The sequence below is a fragment of the Xiphophorus maculatus genome, chromosome 19 (assembly GCF_002775205.1).
Source record: "Xiphophorus maculatus strain JP 163 A chromosome 19, X_maculatus-5.0-male, whole genome shotgun sequence".
Taxonomy (NCBI): domain Eukaryota; kingdom Metazoa; phylum Chordata; class Actinopteri; order Cyprinodontiformes; family Poeciliidae; genus Xiphophorus; species Xiphophorus maculatus.
Genome location: NC_036461.1, coordinates 17,034,154 through 17,059,654, shown reverse-complemented (window position 1 = coordinate 17,059,654; position 25,501 = coordinate 17,034,154). Strand labels below are relative to the sequence as shown.

At 40.3% G+C, this 25,501-nt stretch overlaps 1 protein-coding gene across 1 annotated transcript in view; it reads left to right on the top strand.

The window, feature by feature from the left end:
- The window catches only part of hs6st1 (heparan sulfate 6-O-sulfotransferase 1), a 64,272-nt gene extending 45,196 nt beyond the window's left edge, over positions 1–19,076 (top strand). Inside the window, exons 2-4 of the mRNA XM_005798385.3 lie at positions 10,883–11,105; positions 12,928–13,176; positions 16,592–19,076. Of these exons, the coding sequence (XP_005798442.1) occupies positions 10,883–11,105; positions 12,928–13,176; positions 16,592–16,927 (808 nt within the window). The 3' untranslated portion in view covers positions 16,928–19,076. The remainder of the gene's footprint in view (positions 1–10,882; positions 11,106–12,927; positions 13,177–16,591) is intronic.
- Positions 19,077–25,501: the final 6,425 nt, after the last annotated feature.

The following is a 25,501-nucleotide window of genomic DNA, read 5'->3' as shown; positions in this document are numbered from 1 at the left end:
CTCTACAGCTTTTCTGTCCAGTGTAGTTCGAAGATCAGCTTAGGTTAATCATAAACTTTAGTCTTCCTCTCATTCATTTACAAAGATTTTAATTAACGGTGGGATTCAATTTGATCCTGGAAAATGAAATCCATCGTTATCTTTCCAGCCACACAGACCTGAAGGTTTTAGGTCAAAACTTTATGGTATATATATTTTTAATAAACTGTTCCATCTGAAAAACCACCATCAAGTTTTATTGCTGACATGACGCTTTCCTCTCTCCTGTGTTGTTTCTAAGCAAACACACTTTTTTGAAATTGTTGCCCAAAACACAATAACACATTCTCCCATGAGGCTTTGCAATATCTGAGCCAGCTCTGGACATTTCCTTTGAAAGAAAATGCTTCCGTCTGAAAATCTTGCTCCTTATAGCAAATACATAAGATTGTGGTCACGTGTAGACCAAAAAAAAGGCTTTGTTGGCAGTTCATGCGGCCCCCTAAAGTGTTGATGCTCTGGCTAAATGTGAGTACCTTTAGGCCAGGATCAGTGTCCAGAAACTATTGTCCTGCGTCTTTCTTCCATCACACCCTAACCAAAAGAATGACTGGTGACAGGCCAAGGAGATAATTTAACCATTTGAATCAGCCGTTTGATTTAGGTGTATAAGATTATGGAAACATTGGTGACTTTCAAGGGCTTGAAGTTGCTTTTGGCACTTCACAATGCAAATCAGCAGGCTGCAGTGTGAATGTAGGTTAAATATTAAAATACGCACTAATGCAGAAGGCAACTCTTGAACTAAAAGATGTTGGGACCTTTATTATTAAAGAAAACGTGGGACGACAAAAAAGATCTCATAAATAGTGCAAAGTTTTGTTTCCAACCTGGTTGCACATATTCAAGTTGTAAAGAAAGTTAAGATTAGGTTTGGATTTACACTTTTGACAGTTTGTATCTCATTAACCCAGCAGCACACAGTGATGTAGACTATCCTTTTGTGAATTTGTCCTCTAGGGTTTCAGTGCATACAATAGAGAGAAATATTAATCAATGTTCTTCGGTGGCAGAGAAGGATCAGATCAGGTGTTTTCTTCTACGTCTACGTAGTTGGAGCCACGCAGTATGCAGTTTGTACTGTTTCGAAATATTTTTAGTTTTACAGTGCCTGCACGTGGAACGGCTCTTATTTGAGTCATGTTTTTCCTTCTTAGGGCGCAGCTGGTTTTTGTTGACACCTTTATGCACTTCCGAGTTCCTTCTGCTGCGTTCCTCAAAAACAGGTAATAAATTAATAACAAGATAAGTGAGTTTTGACAAAACACAAGGCAGATGCACAACAGTCCAGCCAAGGTACTGTTGCACGCGTTTAAGTTCAGTCTTACATGCCTGTTTTTTTGTTTTCATTTCCAATCTCCAATACATGAGTGATTGTAAGTGAATTTGATCCATGTCCAGTTTTATCACATGGGTTTTATCAGGGATCACATTGCCTTTGCATTACAGAACCGGCTGGATAAAGTCCACAGTCTGTGTCCTCTCCCACTGGTGTGTACATTTGTATTCCCGTGCACAGCTGCTCGAGGTAATGAGGAAGTTCTGGAAAACTGCTTGTGTCAGAGCATCCAAAATAACAATAACAATGCCTGCTTTTCTGAGACTTTGTGTACCTTTGTTATAGTGACAAAAATGAAATTAATATTTTGTAAAAAGGTTTGTGTAGTTACTCAACAGTGATTGTTGTTTTTTTCACCGTCTTCTTACAGAATGTGGATAGAAGTCAAATATTTTGAGTAGATAGGATAAGGTTAGATATTTTTCCGTAAACATCTCATATTTTTTCCTGGTATTTCACAGGAAATGAATCAACACCACCATTTTAAACGCTGTGACAAACTTCCTTACAGCTTAGAAATGGATAAAGCCAGTTGATGTATTGTCATGCCGTCACTTTTTCCAGCCCTTTCCGGGACACTCAATTTAAAACTGTAAAAACACTTCTGAATTATGATGGGTGATTACTTGTGAAATCCTCTTTCCAGCACATCCATCTTATTCCCTGCTGACCTCTCACTCTCTGTTAGACAGCTATCTGGGCTCTTGCCAGTCTAGTTACATGAGAGAACAGGCGGCCAGGCATTCCTGCTGTACATAGCTTTGCACTCAGGGGATTCCCTCCCCCTTTCGCACTCTCTTCTGGCCTCACTTTGTTTTTGCACGATCCTGAACTGTACCCCACAACAAACTGTCGGCCACGTTTCCATCCGACGTGCATTTTTCCCTCGTGTGCTGCTCTGCTCCGACTTATAATCACGCAAAGGAGGCTTTTGCGCTAAAAATGCAGTGAGCCGTGTTGTTATCTTGCACTCATGGCATAAGATAAGTTTTCACACGCTCTTTTAGTTATGGTCGCTTGGCAACTCCTGCTTCCACGGCCAACTTGCATTTTTTTTTTGGTGGGAATACCTTACATGCAGAGAGGGTCACCCATGAAGACTTTGTTGGTGCCTGCAGGGGTTCTGGACATTCTCAGTCTTAGGTTGAAATTAATTACTTTTTTGTCTAAAGGGGAAGGAGTTTCATTTAGGGGCCCATAAACAAAACGCCTGAAGCTGAAAAATCTTAACCCGATGAGCCACAATTTTGTCACAGCTAAAATTGTAATTTCCTGTTCTGTTTAACCACATTTAAAAAGGAAGCTAATTGTTAGAGAAGATAAAACCAGTGTTTTATTAAATTATTAAGTGTCTGGTTTAAAAGTAGGCAAAACATTTTCTTATTACATTCAAAACAAATAGTTGGCATCCGTGTTTTAAAATGTGTAAAAAGCTTCAAAATAAATTAATCGTTTATTTATTCATCTTATATATATATTTTTTTTTAATTTTTTAAAGTCAGTGTCACATTTTAAAATAGAAAAAATATTAAATATTGTATAATTTTGGCAGTTAAGCTTTACTTTTTAAAATTATCTGAAAAAAATTTTAAATTAATAATCCACAATCTCAATATAACAGGAGAGAGAAACCTATTTCTCTTGGTCACTTTTCAAAATGGGAAAGACTAAAGAACAAGCCACTCAAGGAAAGCAGATGAGCGTAAATCTAAATGAAGTAGTTAGAGGTCTACATTAGGATGAGTATCTATTTTGAAACACACTAATCGGACCCATTTCTACATTTTTGGGTCTGACCTTCTGATTCAGTCAAGTCCTTTTTTTTTCTCTAAGGAATCTAACATTTAAGAGAAGCATCCTTTAATGTGTAGCAGTTTTGAAGACATTACACAAATATTTCTCTAACACATCAAATTCTTGTTAAGTATACAAAAAAAAGTGTGTCAAAGTTGCACGAGAGCATATGTGTTGAAAATCCAGAAGTTTCAGTGTTTAATTTGAAGATGGACGATTCCGATCTCTGGTCCAATAACGGACACATCTCTAGTTTTCTGTTGTTCTTTTGGCTTAGAAGGTATTGTCAACGCAATAAGTATTGTTTTTCAATAAGTATTGTTGAAAAACTTCCAAAGTTTTTCAATTTCTAATCTAAACTATAGCAATGTGCCAGATTAATTAATCATAGTGATAATACCAACTTTGCTGCTACATAAAGTTATGTTCTATTTAAAAGATCCCTGCAGTGGCACACATTCATGCCTGTTTTAATTAACTTTGGTTGGATGAAACAGATTGCTTAACCTTAAAGCCTTCCTGCTTTCAGCTAAAACATGAAAAATGTCCACTGCTGTCCCCATATTTAACCAGAACATCACTCTGCTTACGCCCATTTGGATCTCTCCACTTCATCCCAACATTGACTCCTCTCACCCCCAGTCCCTCTAACTCCTTGTCTGTCTTTTGCCCCCATCTGTTATAGCATGTCTTCAATGCTTCAAGTCCACATTACAAAGGCAGCCAGTCTGGATCCTGAGGCGGTTATTGATCAGCTAACAAACGGAGAGGCGATACATCTAAGTACACCTAGTTAGAAAACAGCTGATCTGGACGACTTGTTTCTGTCCGTCTCAGGAGATCATTGTGAGGCAGAGCTGCTCAGGATGAAATATATTCAGAGGAAAGGACACAGAAGTAGGAAGGAGGTCAGAGGGTGAGGTTTGGTGATGAGGGGTCATTTTCACAGCGATGGTGGATGTTTGTACTCTGAGCTGGTATGTTGAGAGCAAATAGAGAAAAGAGGAAGGATTTCGCTACTGTCTGCTGAGCTTCATGTTCTGACATGCTGCCCATTTTCTCCTAACATTCTGTCGCATACTTTGGCTCTATCTGAGCCTCAGAAAACAGGGTGGAGACACACAAGTCTTTAAACCCCAATAAGGAGACTTCACTCACAAATTGGGTTGGGGCTTGTTTACAGTCTGATTCTAATTTAACGGATTTCTCAATGGAGATGTTTGAGCAGTTTTACCACAGTGACACTGAGCCCCATAATTGTGTCATTATTCTCAGTTTCCAGAGACATTTTTAGTATATTTCTGCAAAAATCATTCAACCTGTGTTCTCTGGACTTTAGTTTGTTCCACTTGTATCTCAGCACTTGCATTGTTGCTCTGCAAATGTCATTGTTTCAACTTTTTGTATTCAGGTGACAAACCTGTATCTTCCTCATTGCTCTTTTTTATTTTATTTTCCTGTTTCGATTGAGTCCAGGCTCCATTTTTAGAGGCGGAAAAAGAAAAATCTATTTTGTCAAGCAGATCTGGTTTCAACAAACATCCGTGGACTATTAATAAATCATAGCCGCTCTGCACAGCGGGGTGCAGTTGGCGTCTCTGTTTTTGTGTGTCTGGGTGCTTACATGAGAATGTGTACAAGCCATAACCTTTTATTTAAGGTCTCTAATTTATTTTATTTTTTTTCCTCCTGAGTTGCCTTAGGAAACATAGATTTTGCTGTCTCTAGTGTATTGCAGCTCTTAACCAGCAGCTGCGCTTCCTTTGGTTCCCTTGTTGTTTCATGTAAAGCTACACTTTGTTTAAAAATAGGGACTATTTCATGTAAAATTGACACAGTTTGAATATTTATTGAACCATGTTAGTGATGGCTCCAGACTTCTGGTTCAAATATAAGACGAAGCTTTGACGGACTGAAGAAGGTCTAACGAGAGAAGGTGAAAGATTTAAGCTGGAGGGAAGTGAGGTTAAAGAGACGTGGTAAAACTGGTGATTTGTGGCCCACAGGAAACTGTCTCATTTTCTCCAGACACTCTGGGACCACAACAGCACCAGCTGCCGTGTGTTTCCTCTTGATAACGCTCAGACACATCACATAAACATGGTTGTGGTAAAATATGAGCTGCATTGGCATTAAAAGGCTCGTCATGGCAATTTTTGTGTTAAAGCTTTTGCCGTTTATGTTTATGGTGTTTACAGGTGCTGTCTGTAACGTAGCGATGAATGGAGAGCGATTCAGTGCATGGGAAGGCTTTGTTTAATCCGCCCTCTGGGATCACAATTTTTTAAACAAAATAATAATAAAATTTCCAGCCAAAAATGTAGCAAGAACATCCAATAAAGTCGGAATTTAATTTAGGAAAGCCAGAGTTTGACAAACAGCCACAATTTTTATTAAATATGGCTTCTGGTGCATATGAAATTCAATGCAAATTTCAGGTATGACAAATTATCTAACAATTTCAACAGTGGTGTATATAGTTCTATAAAATATCTCTTTAGAGCATGTTTCTGGTATTTAAACACAGAATGAGGAAATCAACTCTCGACTTTCGCTACTAGCTGAGTTAGCAACGAAACGTGCTAACTCTGCTATATGCCAGATCTGTCTCCAATATCTAACTAAACTAAACCTCAACCACTTTTCAAAATGGGAGTCTCACTTTTTAATGAGTAATATAAACATTAAGTTAACAATTCAAGTCCTTGTTTTATCCAGTGATTAAACGGTATTCTGATTGACCTTAAAAATAACGTTTATTTACTCCTTAAAGCTTTAATTTAGTTTGGCTATTGCAGAAGTAGATTCCAAATGACAAAATGCTAATGATGAAAAGTGATTGCTGGTTACCCTTCAAAATAAAGGCCCGATATTTCATAGTTAGATAATTGCATAAATAGGAGGTCAACCAGTGACTGGTCAAAACTAAATCTGATGTTTATTGGGCCAGAACCAGTATTTTAAAATGCCATATGGTGTTTAAACTCCATCATTACGATTATATTTTAAAAATAAAATCTCAGATTTTATTTGATCAAATCTGATTTTTCATTTTAATCCATTTTTTATTGCTTTCTTGTTTTAAAAAGAAATTACAGTAGAGAGAAATAAAACTATATTTTTTTTCAATCGTCCCTAATTTTACTTGACCTGAATTCAAAGTCCAAGCAAATAGATCGGTGTAATCGGTGGATGGCTTTGGGCTGACTGACATCACTGGGCTCTAAACCAAAGAGTGCATTTGTGAGAAAATAATTTATTTTTCAAAAATTAAATATTCAAAAACAATTTGATTAATTGCTAGAAACAATTTAAGACCCAGCCCTAGGCACCACCAAAATCCTTCAGCAATTTTTATAGTATTTATTTATTTTTGCCATTTATTAATGATGTAAGAATCCAAGCACAGAAGCAACTAATACTCACTTCTTTATCACACATAGAAGCGCAGCGTTGCTGAGAGGAGGAGGGCAAAAAGCCCTCAGATGAAGAAATTGAGGTGAATGTGTGGTAGTTTTTTTTTTCTTTCTTTTTTGCTCTAAATGGCGCCATGACACACTTACACTGTTGGTGCCGAATTCATTAAAAATGATCAACAGGAAAAAGAAATGGAAGAAGTGAGACAAAAGCGAAACAGTTGTCTTCTCTGCTCCAGCTTGGGAATGCTCCAGACAATAGCCTCATAACACCTAAACAAAGATTTGATTTTGTTTCCTTCAAGCTCCCTCACACAATTAGTCCGATGGGTTGAATCAATAAGCCAATGAACGCACTCTTTTGATATTTGATGTGAGATTTTATGCTGCTCTGGTACTCTGCGTTTATTTTGTTTATTTATTCATTCTTTTCTTGGGAGACTTAATGAAAAATGTGCGGCACGTAAATATAGTCTGGGAGAGGGCGATGCAGGGTGCTGTGCCCCGACTGCAAATTCCCGTGCTCAGCCAGACGCTGATGTTCCTAAATGTGTACAGTGAGACTCAAAGAGCGCTGCGTATTAGCTTTGAGGTTAAATTGACAGGCGAGATCACCTGTCGTCGTGGTAAAATATCTGCTGTAACGCTCCGCCACCTTTCAAGGAGGAAATGTAGGCGTGTGTGGGGGTGTGTGTGTTTGAGTGATTGGGAGCAGACTTTCCTGGTGAGCGAGTGGATGTTTGTGGGTTAAAACCTCATTACAAAGGGATCTACGTCCAAGGCCAGACATTTAGATCTTTCCCAGGCGAGAAAGCCTCCACGACACCGACTATGCAGTCTGTCTGACCCAGCAGACACGACGGGGAGGCTTGCTTGCTTACGTGTGTGTGTGAGTGGGTTTGCGTGCATGTTATTTATTTATTTTGTGTGGTAATATGCCTGAGCCTTCATTATAGTGAGAGCCATAACTTTGATAAATCACTTGGGCTCGGGGCCCTCACTGCTTTCACAGTATTAGAAAAAAACTAATTGAAATTCTCTTCCGCCGCCTCCTTCGTACTTTTTCTTTTTCCTGTCTTCCTCTCTGTTTTTTACCCTCTCTGTCTCTCTTGCTTTCTTCCAGTCTGTGTAGCGAGGCCCAAACAGCACCATGATTTTTTTTTTCTCTTTTTTTGTGGAATGGGAGCCAAGAGGGGGGAAATGTCATCACTGATTTAATAGGCGTATTCTTGCTCTGAAACCCACAGCAGGCTCATGAACTGGCACACAAACACACACGGCACTCTGGGGAGTGTTAAGAATGCTGATAATGTCATCATAGGAATCTCCATAATGTACCCCCGCTCTCCTCCAGGCTCCGGTTCGGCTGTCCTTTTTTTTTTTTTTTTATTAGACATGGAGAGGAAGGGGGTAGTAGGATGGGATTTTAGGTTTAGGTTGATGGGATTTGGAGTTTGGAAACTCGTGTCTATGGTCGGGGATTGAGGGTCCGTCTAGGCTGGTTGTCCGGGATCTCCCAGCTGCCACCGGATTGAAGCTTTAGTCGTTTTATTGTCCGTGATCCCCCTGCCGCTACTTCATTTGTTTCATTTGCATGGATCAAGCCTTCTCTCATGCCAAATCAGGTTGGGGTTTATTTTGCTGCCGCTCGAGCTGCCAGGAAAAGCTCTGACCAGAATCTACCCAATCTTTTTTTGTTCCCAATACCGAGAAACGGTATTGGGAACAAATACCCAATACACACAAAAAGAGTGTTTGCGTGTCACTCTTTTTCTGCTTTTTCACATTTCATCATGTTCCAACCACAAACATCATTGCATTTTTCTATGGATTTTAAGGAAGAGACCAACACAAAGTCATGCATGTGGAGTTTCAATTCTCTTTACTCGAACACCCACATATAAAATCCAGTGCAATCAGTTGCTTGCTGGAAGTCACCTATTTATTAAGCAGAGTTCACGTTCTGACATGTCTTTGGGTGGCCAGATCATTACATGAAGATGATCCATCCTGAAATGTATAAACCAAGCTTACCTATTTAAAACAAATAAACCAAATGATAATAACTTACCTCCCTAACTAAAGATTAACAGAAGCAAACTAGGATTACAATAAAAAGCACTCCACCCTAGCAAACTCCTTAATGTGGCATTCAGCTTTACAGGTGTTCACAGACAAAGGTGTGGCTGGTTGGGATGAGCAGAGGACCAATGACAGCCAAAAAAGAATATGTTGATATGAATAAGAATTAGCTGTGTATCTATGAATTTTCTGTTTATCCAAGAACTGCAAGGAGACAACCATTGTTAAAAGAACCTCATAAAAAGTTCACTTTCAGGTGAGACTAATCACACATCCACAATGTTATGATTGTGGATGTGTGAATATTGTAAAGCATATTTATGTTTTAGAATGACCTACTCAAAGTCTAAACCTTAATAGCCTGTTGTAGGACTTGAAATTTTGTTTCTGATTTGGCTGAATGAACCACGAGTTATTTTCCAAACATAAGGAACTCAGTTTTAGTTACCAGATATATAACCTGGTAAACACTTGCAATGATTTTCAGTCGTAAAACTTAACAGACCATGAATGATTTTCAATCTGATTCCGTAGTTATTGCATCCAGAATACGTTAAATTCTGTGGTTGTAATGTAACAAATTATGAAGACGTCTAAAAGCACTGTAGCGTTGAAAGCATATAGTCTGTCTGTTTGTCTGAGGGGAGGTCTGCTTGTATAAGGTGATAGACTACATCGAGTCCTGTCAGCACAAAAAATTCCCTCTGCAAACATTCCTCTGACGTGTTGCGTGCAGGGGAGGAGGGCAGCGTCTTCCTGGCCTGCGTCCTGTGCCCAGAAAAGACACAGCCAGCGATCTCATACTCAAACATCACCAATCCACATTAAAGTCCTGTGCGTGCGTCGTTAATGAGGATGCGTTGACTGATTGGACCGCAGTAATTAGCGTGAGTGTTGGGACCTGGAAGGGTCTCCACTCAAGTGGGAGTGTCCCCTCCTCCAGAGAGATATCGAGGCCGTTCCACGCACCATTACTTCTCACACATACACCACAGAAGCGGTCCCATCCAAATCTCGGATGCCTTGTGAGTCATCTCTCTGAGGAAGATGTAATGTTTCGACGCCAGTGTGAAGCAGGAGGAAGGGTGTTGGAGACACCGAGCCTTGCTGCCTGGAGATGCGCGCTGCAGAGGGAGGTGTGCTAATGCCAGCAACTTTCTGTTTCCTGCGCGGGGTGGTTCTCGGATGCCGAGTCGATCCACTGTGATACCCATCAACTCTGTCCTCTTTCTCCTTCTCCTCCTCCGCTTCCTGTTCATTTTTACTTCCACTTCCTGTCTTCCAGACACACACTTTTTCTGCATCAGAAAGCAGTTTCTGCTAAATAAACATAACATATGAGGACCTCAGTCTCTGTGCTTGGAGTTGGGTTGGTGGAAAATAGACTTTCAATGTAAACTCTTGCAAACAGTGCCTCCACATGGCTAATGGTGGAATTACATGTGTTTTTGTAGCAGTCGTTTCTGTAATCTTTGTGGTTTTAACTGAATTTGTTGAAACTGCTTGATTCAATAAAATTAAGAAACTGATCAAATTCAGAAAGGCTTTATTGATTCCAAGTGGAAATTAAAAGTTGTTGTGACTCATATAATTAAAGAGTTATTGTAGAAGGTGATGGCTGTGGCCAGGAGGGATATCTGTAGCGGTCTGTATTTATTGCATTGAATTTGAAGAAGCCTCTGACTAAAGACACTTTGTCTAACACTTTGTTTATGAGGATGGTGAGGGTTGTTTATAAGTTTCCTGATTTTTAAGTAAAATCCTTCTATTCTTCACTTTTCTGGTCTAGGTTAAATGTTTGTATGATCAGAATCATCTAATCCTTACAGTCAGGAAAATCTGGAATTTAATTTAAGGTTTTACATTTTCAGACTTTTTTCTTAAAACATTCTCTAAATGTTGCATCCATGTCTCCATTTCTGGATCTGTCAGTACACCCTTGTTGTCAGTCCTTCTGTTCATTTGTTCATCTACTTATCCTTTCCTCCTGGTTCTGTTCTCCTGTAGAAATCTCACCTTATTTATAAAATGTATTGAAAACTACTAGGAACTCTGAAGATTTGAGTTTGGAAAAACTTTAAACATTTCTCATAAAAGCTGTGTAGGCACCCTGAGCTGGATGTCTTTCACATCACTTTCAATGTTTTATGAAAATGAATTCTTACCTGTGCCTTCCCCCCTCCATCTTCCCTTCCTTTTTGTCACCAAACAGGAAGTTTTACTACATCACTCTGCTGAGGGACCCTGTGTCCCGCTACCTCAGCGAGTGGAGGCACGTGCAGCGGGGAGCCACGTGGAAAACCTCCCTGCACATGTGTGACGGCCGAACCCCGACGCCCGAGGAGCTGCCTTCCTGCTACGAAGGCTCCGACTGGTCGGGGTGCACGCTGCAGCAGTTCATGGACTGTCCGTACAACCTGGCCAACAACAGACAGGTACGCAGCAATTAGCTGATGTATGATGAAACAACGCAAGAAATAAGAAAATAAAAACAAACACGGTACAGGCTAAGCTCTAAGAGGTGGGAGTTGTTGCATGATTTATGACCTGCTAGACTGCACCTGCAGCTGGTTTCACTTGAAGATGACGACACAGGAAATGAGCTTTCTCAGGAAAATTGGATTATGTGTTGAATATTCTTAAAAAAGGAAATTTGATCTTTAATTTGAGTTTTTTCTTCTCTTTCCTGAAAAAAAGACTTGTGTAATGTATAAAAAACACACTCTCACACACCTTGGCACAGTCAGACGTTTGCCCTCTGGCCATAAAAACAGCAAATACACACCTTTTCTTTCCTCATGCCATTTCTGTCTCCCACCTCATTGTGTTTCCCAGCTTATCTCATCTGGACCTGAGGGGGGTTTATTAAGCCTCCTGTGACTATCCACACCATACACACGACGCACCTGCAGGCCAAGGTGTACATGATGTTGTCAGCTGGACTTTTTCTCATTTTCTTGTTTTGCAATATGTACTAATTGCGCTAGATTTTGCAATGAAGAACGCCTTCTTGGGGACTTGAATTAAAGATATTGCATAATAGTCAAGTGGGGAAAAAAAGCACACATATTTTACAAGAAAAATATGAAAAGTGGGGAATGTGTATTCAGACCGCCATTACTCTGACACCTAAATGAAATCCAATGTTGCCTTCAGAAGATAACCTATTATAAAACAACATGTGTGTAATTTAAATTCTAAATACAGATGTTCGGAGAATGATTCAGAGAACAATAGTAAACAAACAGAAGCAAGACTACATAAGCTGTTCATCAGAAAACATCCACCTAAAATAACAGGCTGAGCAATGACCGTATCGATCAGAAGAGGCTCCTTGGGTCGCTGGAGGAGATGCAGAGATCCATCGCTCAGGTTGAAAAGCCTGTTTAACTTTTAGTCAAACACTGAAAAGGGAGTCGGAAGTCTTGTTCCTGCGTTGCTACGATCTGTGTGGGGAACACAGTAAATCTGAAAAAGGAGCTCCTGTAGGTGAGAACAACATTTTTACAAAATGCCCCATTGGTAGTTTTGCTAAACTTACTAATATAACTTCCAGTATGGCTTTTGTATTTTGTTGGCCTTTTTGGGTGGCCGTACAATTTGGCTATCATGCAAAATATTATTTGAAAAATGTTTTTAAAAAATATCATTTGTATTTTGTCCTGTCACAATAACAAACTTTGCTGAAATTGTCCCAGAAGCTGTGATAAACTTTGATATTGTTGTTTTGAGACCATTTTCAAGTAGTATAAAGATAATGGCATAATAATGCAAGTACACCCTGTTAAAGCTCGATAAACCTTAATTCCTAATGAACATTTAACACTGGAACAGGAAGACATTTTAAATATACAAAATACATAAACAAAACAACTGAATCAACAAATAAAATGGATACTGAAGTCTCTGTAAACAATGTTTCCCTTCAAAAAAGGGGCTAGTTGAGACCGATGCAGCAAACTGAAGCAGTTTGTGATCCAGTCTTTGGTAGAGAGTGAAAGACACCAGAAAAACAGTCATGCAAATGGAAATGATCTAGCATGTTTTAATTTATCATGCAATTTAATGGGTTATTGTTTATTTGTGTCACTCTGAACGCACCCCTATTGTGAAACAGAGAGGTGGGATCATCATGCTGTGGGGATGCCTTTTTGCAGCAGCGATGAGGAAAGCTGGTCAGACGTGATAGAACTTATGGAGCCAAGTAAATGTTTTTAGGGTGAAAGTTCATCCATAAATCTGCTTCCCTGCCCACAGGTTCGCATGTTGGCCGACTTGAGCCTGGTCGGCTGCTACAACATGTCCACAGTTCCAGAGAAGAAGAGGGCCCAGCTGCTGCTAGAGTCGGCCAAGAAGAACCTGCGAGACATGGCCTTCTTCGGACTCACAGAGTACCAGAGGAAAACGCAGTTCCTCTTTGAACGAACCTTCAGGTTGCGCTTCATCAGGCCTTTCATGCAGTACAACAGCACCCGGGCTGCAGGGGTGGACCTGGACAACGCTACGGTCAGTGCCGCCAACACATTATCAATACCAACCGGCATAAATACTCTCTCTGAACTACTTTCTGCCACACTTTATTTCCAAGGCAAGTCCAATTTATTTACCTCGTTTAATTACTGCGATTATAACAGCACAGTCTGTTTGAGATTAAATCAGGTATTCCTTTCATTTGAGCTGCTCTTAAAGAAGAAAGTAAATATTCTCAGAAAAACATGAAAACATATCCTTGAAGAGGAGATGAATGCAGAAAAGTCTGAACGGGAAGACAGAAGGTAAACACTGCGGTCGTGGATCGCTGTGAAACGGACTGAGATAACTTTAACTGTTTAAAATACATCAGCTTCAAACCAGTTCTTCACACTTTGATTGGCCCAGTGTGGGAGTTCTTAAACTCAATTTCTCTGCAAAAAAAAAAGAGAGAGAGAGAAAAAACCTACCTCCGGTACACTGCAGCGTGGTGATTTAAACATCAAACCGGGCTGCTCAGAAAGAATAAAATATGCACAGCTGCCAGACTCAAAAGGTGGACCAATGGTTTGCATAAAAAGGAGAAAAAGCTCATTGTAGTGGTTTGGAGTAGGGCATGTGGGGAGTCTGCATGTGGTATTTTTGTGTTAAAAATTGTTTTTAAAATTAGCATTTCTATGAGACCTAATTTCAGAGCCCATTGTGTGAAACAGACAGCTCTCAAATAACTAGGCTGCAGATAAAATTTTAAAAATACAATATTTCCCCTTAACTCTTATGTGAAGCCATGAAAAGTGCACTCCTACCCATCATGAGTTCAAGGTCCATGCGAGGCTTGGCTGACTGAACCTAGTTTCTCGATGATTTGATTCCCTCTCACTGACGGATGAAGACTTTGACTCCTTAAAGCCATCTGGGTTCGCATCAGCGTCCTTCATGCTGCAATCCAAAGCGCTAATTTCCAAACATGGACGCAACATGTCGCCTCCCTCTGTTTTCACACACATTGCTTGCAAATCACATCTTGCAGCTGATCAGAGGTTTCAAAGGGATTCTCTTAATTAAACACATTTCTCCCTCTGTATTTGATTTACACACGGCTGATGGCACATTCCAGTAAAGCCAGCTGCATCACACAAGCTAATGTGATCGTGTTTCTGTTGTTTTTACATTGCCAGTACAACCTTTTTGAGTTTCATCTTTCGCTATAGAGTTCTTGGCTGCAATTATGGCCAGTTTCCACTTTCACGTTTCCTGAATTACAAACCAGGATACCTGAAATCTCAGTGTTTCCTGTTAAAAGCAGCCTGTTTTTCACCACCTTATAGCTAATCCATTTCATCGGGTTGTTCTTGGGTCACTTTTCAACTCGAACATTTCATGGACCTCCATCTTGGTGACTGGAGGTAAACTGTGTTGTATTTCCTTTTTGCAGAAGTGATTGGTAAGATCATTTTCTGAATGTTAAATATTTGGAACCTGGAAACTGCAGTATTTCACTAATCCTTCAGAGGGCATCAGCATTCTGCCTCTAATTGCCTTTCTGAGCACAGAATTGGAGACTCAACACTGACTCAATCATACTTAAATTTACACAAAAAAGACTTGAGACTTGGGTCAAAAGAATTGAATTCAGATCTTACGCGAACATGTTTGTCAAAGACTTCACTGGGTCTTTGGAACTAAAGGCTCAAATCATGAGCCTAAGACAATAAACTTGATCGTTGGCCTGGAGTTGTCCCTTACATTGTAGGAAGTTGATTTCAACTTGAACTTATTACTAATTGCTTAAGTCATAATTGGGACTGGAGACATGGACTTGAACTTGCCCCTCAGTCTTGATACCTTACTTAGACTTATCATTATAAGACTTTAGACCTTGTCCCTTAAGCACAACAGAAATGGAGCAAAATTACCTGAGCCTTGACTTGAACATCTGCCTCAATGATTCACAACTCATTTTGCCCTTTAAATGGCCTGACCTGGTCTTGGGGTGAAAAAAAGACTTGGCTTGGTCTTGTCCCTCAAAGTCTTGGGACTTGCCAGTCCAAGACTCAAAGACTTCACTTGAACTTGCCTTTTGAACACTTCAGACTTAGGAATAAAAACTTGAGTCTGAGCTTGAGCCTACCCTTCCAGGACTCAGGTTTTGCCCCTCAAAGACTCAACTTGGAAGTGCCCTTAAAAGGCCGAATCCTTCATTTGGAGTTGGTACTAAAGATTTTAGATTCTGTTTAGACATTTCCCTCAAATACTGTACAAATACTGATTGACTTGGATTTGCCACTCAAAGAGCTGAGATTTGTCTTGGACATGCCCCGTGGACTTGGGATAAGAAACATAAGAGTAGCCTTTTACTTTACTCTCAAAAAAGAATATAAGACCTTAAGATTTGCTTTGAATAACATGACTTGACGTCTCTGCGTACCAGTCCCTTCTTTTTGAATACAAAGCAAGCCGAAGTGTCAATTCCCAGCTCACTGACAGAGCCACTTTTTTCACAAAAAGTCTTGCTGAGAAGGAAATGAGTTCATGGGACACACATGTACGACTTTGTGTTTCAGGGACAAACAGATGAAACATCTGGAGTTTAATGTTTGATGTCATTTCTGTCAGTTTTGAGCTTAGTTAGAGCTCGAATGTTTTTCTAAGCTTCTATACTCCAGCTTTTATTAATTTCTTATTAATTTTGAGGAGTTGTTTACACAGCCACCATTTATTTTGTGGGGAGGGAGGGTTGTATTTGCTTAACTTCTACATTTTGTTTCTTACTGTCTTGCTTGTGTTGTTGCATATTTATTTTCTAAGTAAAATAAAGGCTTAAGTTCATTTATATTCATGTAAATGAACCTTTAAGACAACATGCATTTTGCAGGCTGCTCTTTTGCTAGAAAAGTTCCCATCGTGTAAGTATTCAACAGCCTAAACAAAGTAATAAAAAACTAATTGTTCAAAATGTTCTAAACAGAGAACTATCTTTTAAATTAGAATTTGAAGCAGAAATTACTCTTTGTGTTTCTTGCTTCTTTCTAAGTTCCAGAAAACTTCATTTTTAGAAATATGTATTGCACCTTTCTAGGACCAGTCAAGTGTATTGACACGTGTAAGAGACACATTTCAAAACATATAATTTTATTATATTTTAGTTTACATTGTCTTTGCTGTAAAATGCAGAATATCACAAGACATGAGCAGTAATAAATAATATAATAAACTAGTGAATTTAAACTGTCTTCTTCAGTTAATTTGTATTGTTTTTATCTCAAATGTGGTGCTGGAAATACTTGGAAACTTACCTTGGAAATGCTTGAAAAGTGCTTGGATTTTACTTTTGGGAGAAAAGTGTACAAACCTTGGTTTCATCTTTTTTTCTGGATTTTCTCTTCCACCTTTTAAGGTCGTGTCTTTCTGTGATCTGGCATTAAATGGCGACCTTGTCTCTCCTGTACAGGTGCAGCGCATAGAGGAGTTGAACGAGCTGGACATGGAGCTCTACGACTACGCCAAGGACCTGTTCCAGCAGCGCTACCAGTACACCCGGCAGCAGGAGCGGTGGCAGCAGCGCATCAAGAACCACATGCAACAGAGCCACCAGGGCCTTGGCCTGAGCGTCGGCCTGTGGCCCTCCCGCGGCCAAGCTAGCTCACAATCAACACTGGAGGAGGGGGACAGGGAGAGGGGCGAGAGGGAGGAGCGGGAGGATGGAGAGGAGGGGGGCAGAACGGAGGAGGCTGGCGCCAGGCTTCCCACTGAGGACTACATGAACCAGATCATCAAACGCTGGTAGCAACAGAACGAGAACAAACGACAGACATGCATACATAATGTGAAAGTCATGCTTACACACACATATACACACACACTGAGAGAGAGAGAGAGAGAGAGGTGCATCTGCGGAAAGTGCCGCCTCCTTCAAAGACCACAACCAAACGCAAGCTACCGCAGATCTGGGCCGCAAGACTCGCAGTCTTGGGGAGGGAGGGGGTTGCTATAGCAACCGGAGGCTGGTAGCTTACATCAACTCTCATTATTGAGGTTCGCCCAGTTGTTATCGGCGACTGCTTGCCCTTTTGCCTCCCTGCCACATCTCCTCATTTCTTTGTCTCTGCCATCATCGTTACTTCCTGAGCGGAGGGAGAGCAGAACATTTTTAGAAGTTGCTGACAACGTCCCAGCTTCTCCTCCCGCGTCTCTCGCCCCCTCTGCGGCCCGGTAACGGGGAGAGGAGCACGAGGAAAGGAAAATCAGGTCTGTGAGATTCAAGCAATCCTTTGCGGATGCTCCTGTATCAAGAGAAACTGAAAAAGCTCCAAACAAGGGATAAAAAGTACGACAGCGTTAGAAACCGTATCAGGGAGCAGAAAAAAAAAAACTGCAGAAAGTTGTGTAATGAAAGCTCTGCGCTTGCATAAAGCACCCATTTCATCCATGAAGCATACATGTGTCCTGCTACAGTCTTCTTATTTTTAAGATGCTTTTATTTTTGTCTTGGTCCTTAAGCTTTGTTTAAAAGCAAAATTGTAATAACACTGAGACCAACTTTGCTGCCTAAAGAAAATTCCTTTTCGCTTTTGTTTTTATTTTTTAATTGTTTTATATGTCAAAAAAAGGATTGGATTGATGAATAATGGACCATAGCCATTACTGAAGCCTTTGCTTCTTTTAGGAAAGGTGTCGCCAGCGTGTCTGATAAAGGTTCCCAAAGCTCCTGTCACTTTAACAAGTTCATTATTTTTGCCTTTTCTCTCTGTTTTTCTTTTTTTTTGTTTGTTTTTTTTCGCTTGGTGCATCTGAGTCCTGCAAAGAAAGACAGCCAATTACAGAACCGGATCTCACATAGGTGTGAAGAAACCAGTAGCAGCGGGGCGGGGTGGGGGGGCAGCGAGTGAATGTGCTGTGGGTTGTTGCCAGGAACTGTGCAGCGCAAGCGGCAAGCGCTTTGGAAGCCTTAACTCGGACAAAAATGCTTGAAATGGGAGCTGGAGAACTACCGGTCACCATGGCAATGTGAGCTCTTAATGTAGTAGGTGGCATTTTAGCTTCTCTTCCTCTTCTTCTTCTTCTCCTGTCTTTTCTTTTTTTTTATGTCTTGACTGCGTTGTAAAAGCAGCCATCTCATGCAAGCCTCTGTCCCACCTTCCTAAAGGGCAAACGTTGCCATGGTGACCTGCAGCTCGTCAGCGCAAAGAACGGACGGGGTGAGGTAGCAGTGCCTCTATGTACTTGGATCATAGTCAACATAATTATTGCCAGATATTAAGTCTGCATTGTACTAGAGTAATTTCTTTGACTACTTGTGAGTTTGTGAGAGTGTGTGAGGGTGTGTGTAAATATAGTGTGTACAGGAAGCCAGACTGGTGTTTGCCTTTGTAAATAGTGAGAATGGCCGACAGAGGATGTTTGTGAACGACTCATTTCATGACCAATTACCTTGCCATTTCTATTTTTTTGTTGACAGATCACTCATACAAGTCCTTTTCTTGTCTCCTTTCCATGTTTCGGTCGGAACCCACAACTGTAGCTTTACACTATTTCTACTTGTACAGTAAAATGACCAATCTGCACTTTTAATCCAGCTTTTGAACCTCAGCATATCCCCATTACTGTCAGTCCTGCACTCCTCCATGTGCAGACCTTACTGTGAAAATTTAAAAAAAAAATTTTAAATTCTCATATTTTTAAACCGTTTTGCAGCTGCTTGGTCATATCTTCAAAGGTACTTCCGCGGTCCCACAGGGCCCGGCTTGTTTACCTGTACGGATACGTGTCTGCGTGAGGTTGCGTTTCCACAGACTATTGGGCTGCATGTTGACACGCGGCCGGCAGCTGGTTTAGCCCCAGGTGTTCGTTTTATTGATCTCTGCGGGAAGGAGATGCTTGAGATATCTTCAAAAAATATTTGGAGACACATCTTATGTTATCTCCCCCCCCCCCCCCCCCCCTACAAGGTTTGTGTAGGAAACCAATTTTAAGTGAATCATAGACTAAGGCATGAAGGTGATGGCTGCTGTGCCTTACAAAAGTAACTACAACTCTTGAACTAAAAACTTTTACGTTTATTTTGAGGGGGATGTTATGTGATGGAGCAACACAAAGTAGAGCATAATTATGTAAAGAAAGAAAAGAGATAGGCATTAACTGCAAAAGCAAATATCTTAGTACATTGAGAAAAACAAACTTACAAATGACAGAAGGTTCTTTTAAGTCAAAAAATTAAATTAGTCAATAATTTCTTAACATTGAAGAAAAAGGGTTAGTTCCCCTAGCAGATTATTTTTATTTATACCAAGACATTTTTCCTATACGTGAAATAATCTAACTGTACTAGTACTTTTTCATAAATATTAGGAAATTATTGACTTAATGAGCTTCTATATCCTGCTGAAAAGTTACTTGTAAGTTAGATTTGTCTTATTTCAAACATACTGAGATATTTGCATGACAAACTAGATTAAAAATACTTGGTAAGACTTTGTGTTTTGCAATGTTAAATTTCCTCCACTTGTATTCTGGCTGCTCCAATCTGGACTTGTTGAACCCATTACTCCTCCAGTTCTCTTCAAATCAATACATATTTGCATATTTTTTCTTTCCTCCACACAGTGTTTCAATTTTGGTCTTTTCTGACCAGGCCAGCATTGCATACATGTGAACTGAGTCTGGCAGACCGGACGTTTTGTGACTTTCCTTCATCAATGGCTTTCTTCTGGCCAGATTTGTGGAGCACACAAGTAGTAGTTGTCCTGTCAGCAGACTATTTGCAGAAAGTGTCCTTTTCCTCTCACTTAATAATTGTGCATTACTTTGAATCGGTCTAGCACATGAAATCCCCCACAGAAATGTTGAAGTTTGTTTGTAATATGACGAATATAAAAGTTTAAAGAGTGTGAAAACCTTTGCGAGCTGCTGTTCACTGACTGTTAATCTTGTGGGGGGGGGTTTCCCGTGTTTTGCTAATGGGATACGCTTAGAGAACTGCTCGTGAAAAACAAAGTTGTGTGTTTATAGTGAAATAAATGTTCTCGACATGTTCGCTGCCTGTCTTTGTACATTCGTTTCACGTAAAGCAACAAATACTCTGTTATGTGTTGACTCCAAACGGTATTAAAATGAGTAATATGAGGGAAAACCGAGGGGAATGTTAAAGTATGCTGGAAAGAAGACGGGCTTTTTGCGCGTTGTTATTCAAACTGCATTTAGATGATGGATGCAGGTATCCTGCTTCCTTCGTCTTTGGAAAACATGATGCAGCCGGTTTTCTTTTAAAACCCGGACCGTTAATCTCGACTAATCACCACAGAATCCTGCCTTGGTGGTGTGATCGGCTTGGTTTGAAATCAGGAATGATTCATCATGGGAAGGAGAGAAGAACCAGAGGGATCATGCAAAGTATTAGGACTCATCCATCGCCAGTTTGAACATTTTTGCACAGTTTTAAAGTAATGCAATAGGGAGAGAGAGAAGCGGATATGGGAAGAGAGACCCTCACTTTTCATATCAGCTTCCCCGTCTTTCTTTCTTTTTTTTTTTTTTTTTGAACTGGAGACTTGAAAACGTCGCAGCTTCAGGCATTTTGCCCATAACTTCTAAATCAGAGCCGGGCTTGCATTGTTGTGTGTTTGGGCTCCAGTCCAACGTTTGTTGGTGTAGAGCAAAAAGGCAAAAACCCATTCTCCATGTATGGAGGTTTATTTTTGTTTTAAGCGTTCCAGTTTTGAGTGAATCAGGCTTGAATCAAATACTGCTTGTCTGAGTGAGTGCGTGTGTAAAAGGAAAAAAAACTTTTACTGACATCATTCCAGAGAAAAGGTATGCTCAAATATATTATTTTGTTATGTTTATCTGATGTCTTAACATTGTTTCCTTTGTGACAATAAAGCAAATCATCATCCTTCTCTTAAAGACGTGTTAAAGAAAGTGTGAAAGGGATTTGTTTTTGTGTTTTTTTTTGTTTGTTTTTTTTAATTGGTGAGCAGTCGCTCTGCCTCCCTTATGTATGCATCTTTCTGGGTTTGTTTTCTTATGATTGCAAAACTGAATCATCCAACCACCAATTAAAATATTTCATTTTTACAGACCTGTGTTGTGTGTTTTTTTATAGATATGTAGATGTAGATATAAAATGCTAGTCATATTGCCAAAAATATTTGTGTTTTGTGAAGATATTTTTTTGGGGGGGATGTATCTACTGACTTTTCAAAATAGCTTAAGTTCATTCGGCTGGGAGGGAGAGATTCTGTAAACGAAACATCGCCAGTTATATTGTTTATTGTGGTAAATATTAGTCATCTCATTGATTATCGCAACGATCTTTACAGCATACAAAAGACATGTTTTAGTTTGAACTAAGAGTTTTACTATTGAAACTGTTTTAACTGCTGGTTTCAAATATAAATGCTCAGTAAACATGCACTTATTGTGGACAGTACTGTTGCACTATTGAATGATATTTATTTTAGAGCGGCGCTTGTTTTTTGAGCTTTTCACTGTAGACAGCGATACATTTACAGGTGAACAGGCTGAGCAATAAAAACGTTTTATCCATATAAATATTGTAATTACAGCTATAAGTTCATATTACCCTTTCCTACTGTGAACATCTATTTTGAAGTCTTGTATGTGGTGTTTGGTGCAGAGGTGAGTAGTAACAAGTTACATTTACCTGAGTAGCTTTTGGATTAATGCTCATCTTACTCCACCTGTAAGTTTAGGGAAACTGATGGAATATTAATTGTGTCAAACTCCTTCCAATTTCAGATGATTAATTTGTCTCAAGGGTATCAGAGTAAAGCAAGCTAAATTATCAAATTTGTATAGATTTTAATTGGTAAGGAGATTAAAACCCACTTGTTTTACTTCCACTATGAATCAGTCAATCCCCGTAAAAAAATTAAGTTTATGATTTTATTATAACACGTCAAAAAAGATCAAGAGGTTATAATAATTTTGTAATGAATTATTTTTTTCTGATCTCCTTTGAATATTTGATGGAAATGACAATGAAACACAGAAAAGACAAAGACGTCTGTATTAAAAGCCCCACTCTGTGATTGTTGTGACAGCCCGTTCAGGAGTTTCACCCCTCGGGTTTCTATGAATTTCCACTCTCGGACCAAAATGTTGCTGGGGGGGCATTTCTGCCACTTGCCGAAGACCGGCCACAGGACCATGACCCCAAAAAGCAGCTCGTTCCCGTTTTTAACGACGGCCGGAGTCCTGTCAAAAGTGATCTACGGCCTAATTCGGCCTGCAGATGCACCTTGACTGCTGAACACTCTGGCACGCTCACAAATATTCCTCCTTCCTCTGCTGTGGCAGGTAAAGGATTGACAACAACACGCTGGGAGGCGAATTTAATCCCCTGTCCTTGGATGCGATGGAGCAAGGTGCAGGCATCTCTCTCCCCCCCTCCCATTTCCTCACTTCACCTCATCAAACACCAGCAGCTTCAACTCTGACCCCTGGTGGGGGTGGGATGATGATTTACATGGACAGTGACAGTAAGATGAAGTGGAAAGAAGATCAGGAATGTGAGGTGATTTGGAATCCAAGAGGGTCTTTATAGAACTATATTTTTTGCATCTTGTATATAAAACAGAATGAAAGGAAAGAGTGGTGCAGTTTCCCTTACTGAATGTGACTGTTTAATCCTCCCCATAGCGCTGGATCATTGTCATTTCAAGTGCAGCTGGGCTAAACAAACAATAGTGGCTCGGCTACCGCAGAAGGATGGACATGTGCACTCCTGCTAGCTTTTGTGAGAAAGCGCTAACTTGTTCCTGCAGGGAAAGGGAGAAGAGGGGGGGCTGGAATCCTGCTAGGGGTGATTATACAGGCTTTGGCTGGTGTCCATCATCAGGGGGTTAAACTGGCTGAAGCTCCTCTGTGTGGTTCCCATACTCGTTTCATCCAAACAAAGGAACCCCACCGTTATTATTGCTTATTTCCAACATGGAGTTCTGCTGATAGGGTCACATTAAGTGCCTTCCATGCATGCATCAGAGATCGGCTATTGTTGTGCCGGAGGATTGCCCTCGTTGGCGTCGCCGCCGATCATGATAGAAACTTAAGCCCTTTTTTGTTTCTGGTTGAGTCATTTCCAGCAGATGTCATGGCTTAGCCTTAGACTTTCATAGTCATGTATACGATGTGGATAAATTTCCATACACAAGTAATCTGCAGAGATTCAGCTCACGGTTTTGTCATTTTGTAAATGCAATGGGCAGCAAGAGAGATCAGAGCACTGTCAGGGTGCAGGTTTTTCCATCTGCAATGCAATAAATATGATTAAACTGAACATCTGGTGCTTTTATCTTGTCTTCCACTCTGGCTCTGGCTTATCTTTCAGGGCAACAGCAAATCATCTCGGGTGACAATATGGTTGAACTACAGAATAAAACCTCTCAGGCAGCAATCTACAGAATCCCCCAATCACATTAAGGTCTAAAACATATGCTTGTTACATTTGAGTGTGTGTCAATATATGGAGTTTTAAGCTTGGAGCTCATGAAAAGCAGATCTGCAGAAGCATAGACAAAAAAATATGATGATGTTTTGGAAATGTAGTTCACCTTTAAACTACAGCTGAGGGCTAAACACAAAAATCCTGTTAAATGAGATGTACAAAGTATTCATAATCCTGTAGATTTCAGACTTTTGTGTTATAGCTGCAAAATGTAGCCAATTTTATTAGGATCCTATGTGATAGATCACCTGAAAGTGCTGCATAGTTGTGAAGAGGAAATACATCGTTTCCTGAACAAGGACATTTTTGTCTATTCTTTGCAAAATAGCTCAACCTCAAATTGAACTGAAGGCATCTGTGAACATGTTGTAGGTTTAGCTTTCAATTAGGTATAAGTCTGGGCTTTGACTGGGCCATTCTAACGCATGAACATGCTTTGATTTAAACTGTTTTAGGTCATCTTACTGAAAGGACATGATGCTGTCACCATTATGTTTTACTCCAGGGATGATGTCTTTAATGTGATGTTTAGTAACTTTAATGACCTGTCTGCTGTGTTTTAGCAGCATTTTCATGATGCTATTTTCCTCTGTTTTTGAACAAACCTCTAAGGCCTTCGAATGTATTTATGCTAGAAATAAATAGCGAAAACAAGGATCCTGTTTTAATAAACTAGGCACCTACTGATTCCCACAGTTTGGCTCTGACCCAGACATTGGGAAGCACTGGTCTAATTGAAAAAGTGTGTGGTTATTTACGTGCTCAAAACAGCAATCGGCCTTTTCTGCAGCTGTATTTAAGACTGGGGAGCAGTGCAGCTCCGAGTTCGGCTGCTGTAATGTGGTGAATTAGCTTCATGTTAGAGGCCCCGGCTGACCCCCATTATACAGTCAGGGACACATTTAATTAGCAGCAGCTCACGTGAAACGACTAAATGTATTAATATTAATGGAGGTTTAATTGAGGTCGCTTTGGTCCCCCGTCGAGGCTTTCAACCTCTAAAATGGCTGACGTGTGATAGCGCGAGCAGAGGGAGCCCACAGTCCAGGCTCGCCATTTCGTATGTGACCCCGGAGAAGATGACAACCATCTCCCATAATTCATCTGAAGATGTCACCTTCCTGACAAATGAACAGGCGCCATGGGCAGTGTGTGTGTGTGTGTGTGTGTGGGTGTGTGTGTGTGTGTGTGTGTGCGTGTGTGTGTGTGTGTGCGTGTGTGTGTGTGTGTGGGTGTGTGTGTGTGTGTGTGTGTGTGTGTGTGAGGGTGCTGCAGGCTCAGTTTAGTTATACTTGTGAGGACTTACTGTGATGGTTTGGCCCGTCCCCGTAGGGACACAGCTGACTTTCAAGTTAGTTTACTGTGTGTGTTCAAGCATCTATATGTGGGCTATCCACATGTTCATGTCAAAATGAAGGTCATGCCCAGCAGGATAATTAATGTCGCTGCTTTTTTATATAATTTTAAGTCAAACTTTGAAACTGCTCCCTCTGGAGGATCAACTGTCCAATTTAATTTAGGCTACTGAGCAAGTAAATGAAAAAGCAATAGCCATGTCTTTGCACCCTGGGACACAGTCTCCAAACCTTTCTTCTTTTTTTTCAATACAATGCAACAGGTTGGCAGGGGGCCTGTCGTATGTCACCAATCTCCCCCAGAGGGACTGTCTGCAGAACATGTTGAGCAGACTTTAGGAAAAGATGAACAAGAAGATCACAAGTGTTTTTTTGTAAAATGATCTGGATTAATTTTCAGTTTTAAGCCACCTACAAAGTTATTGCTACCTTTAACTCTGGGTATTCTCTTCTTTCTCCCTCATGGAAAGTAATCCTGGCCCAGCACTTTGTTTAGCAGGCTTTCTCTTTTGGATGCCATGAGAAAACCAAGGAATGCACA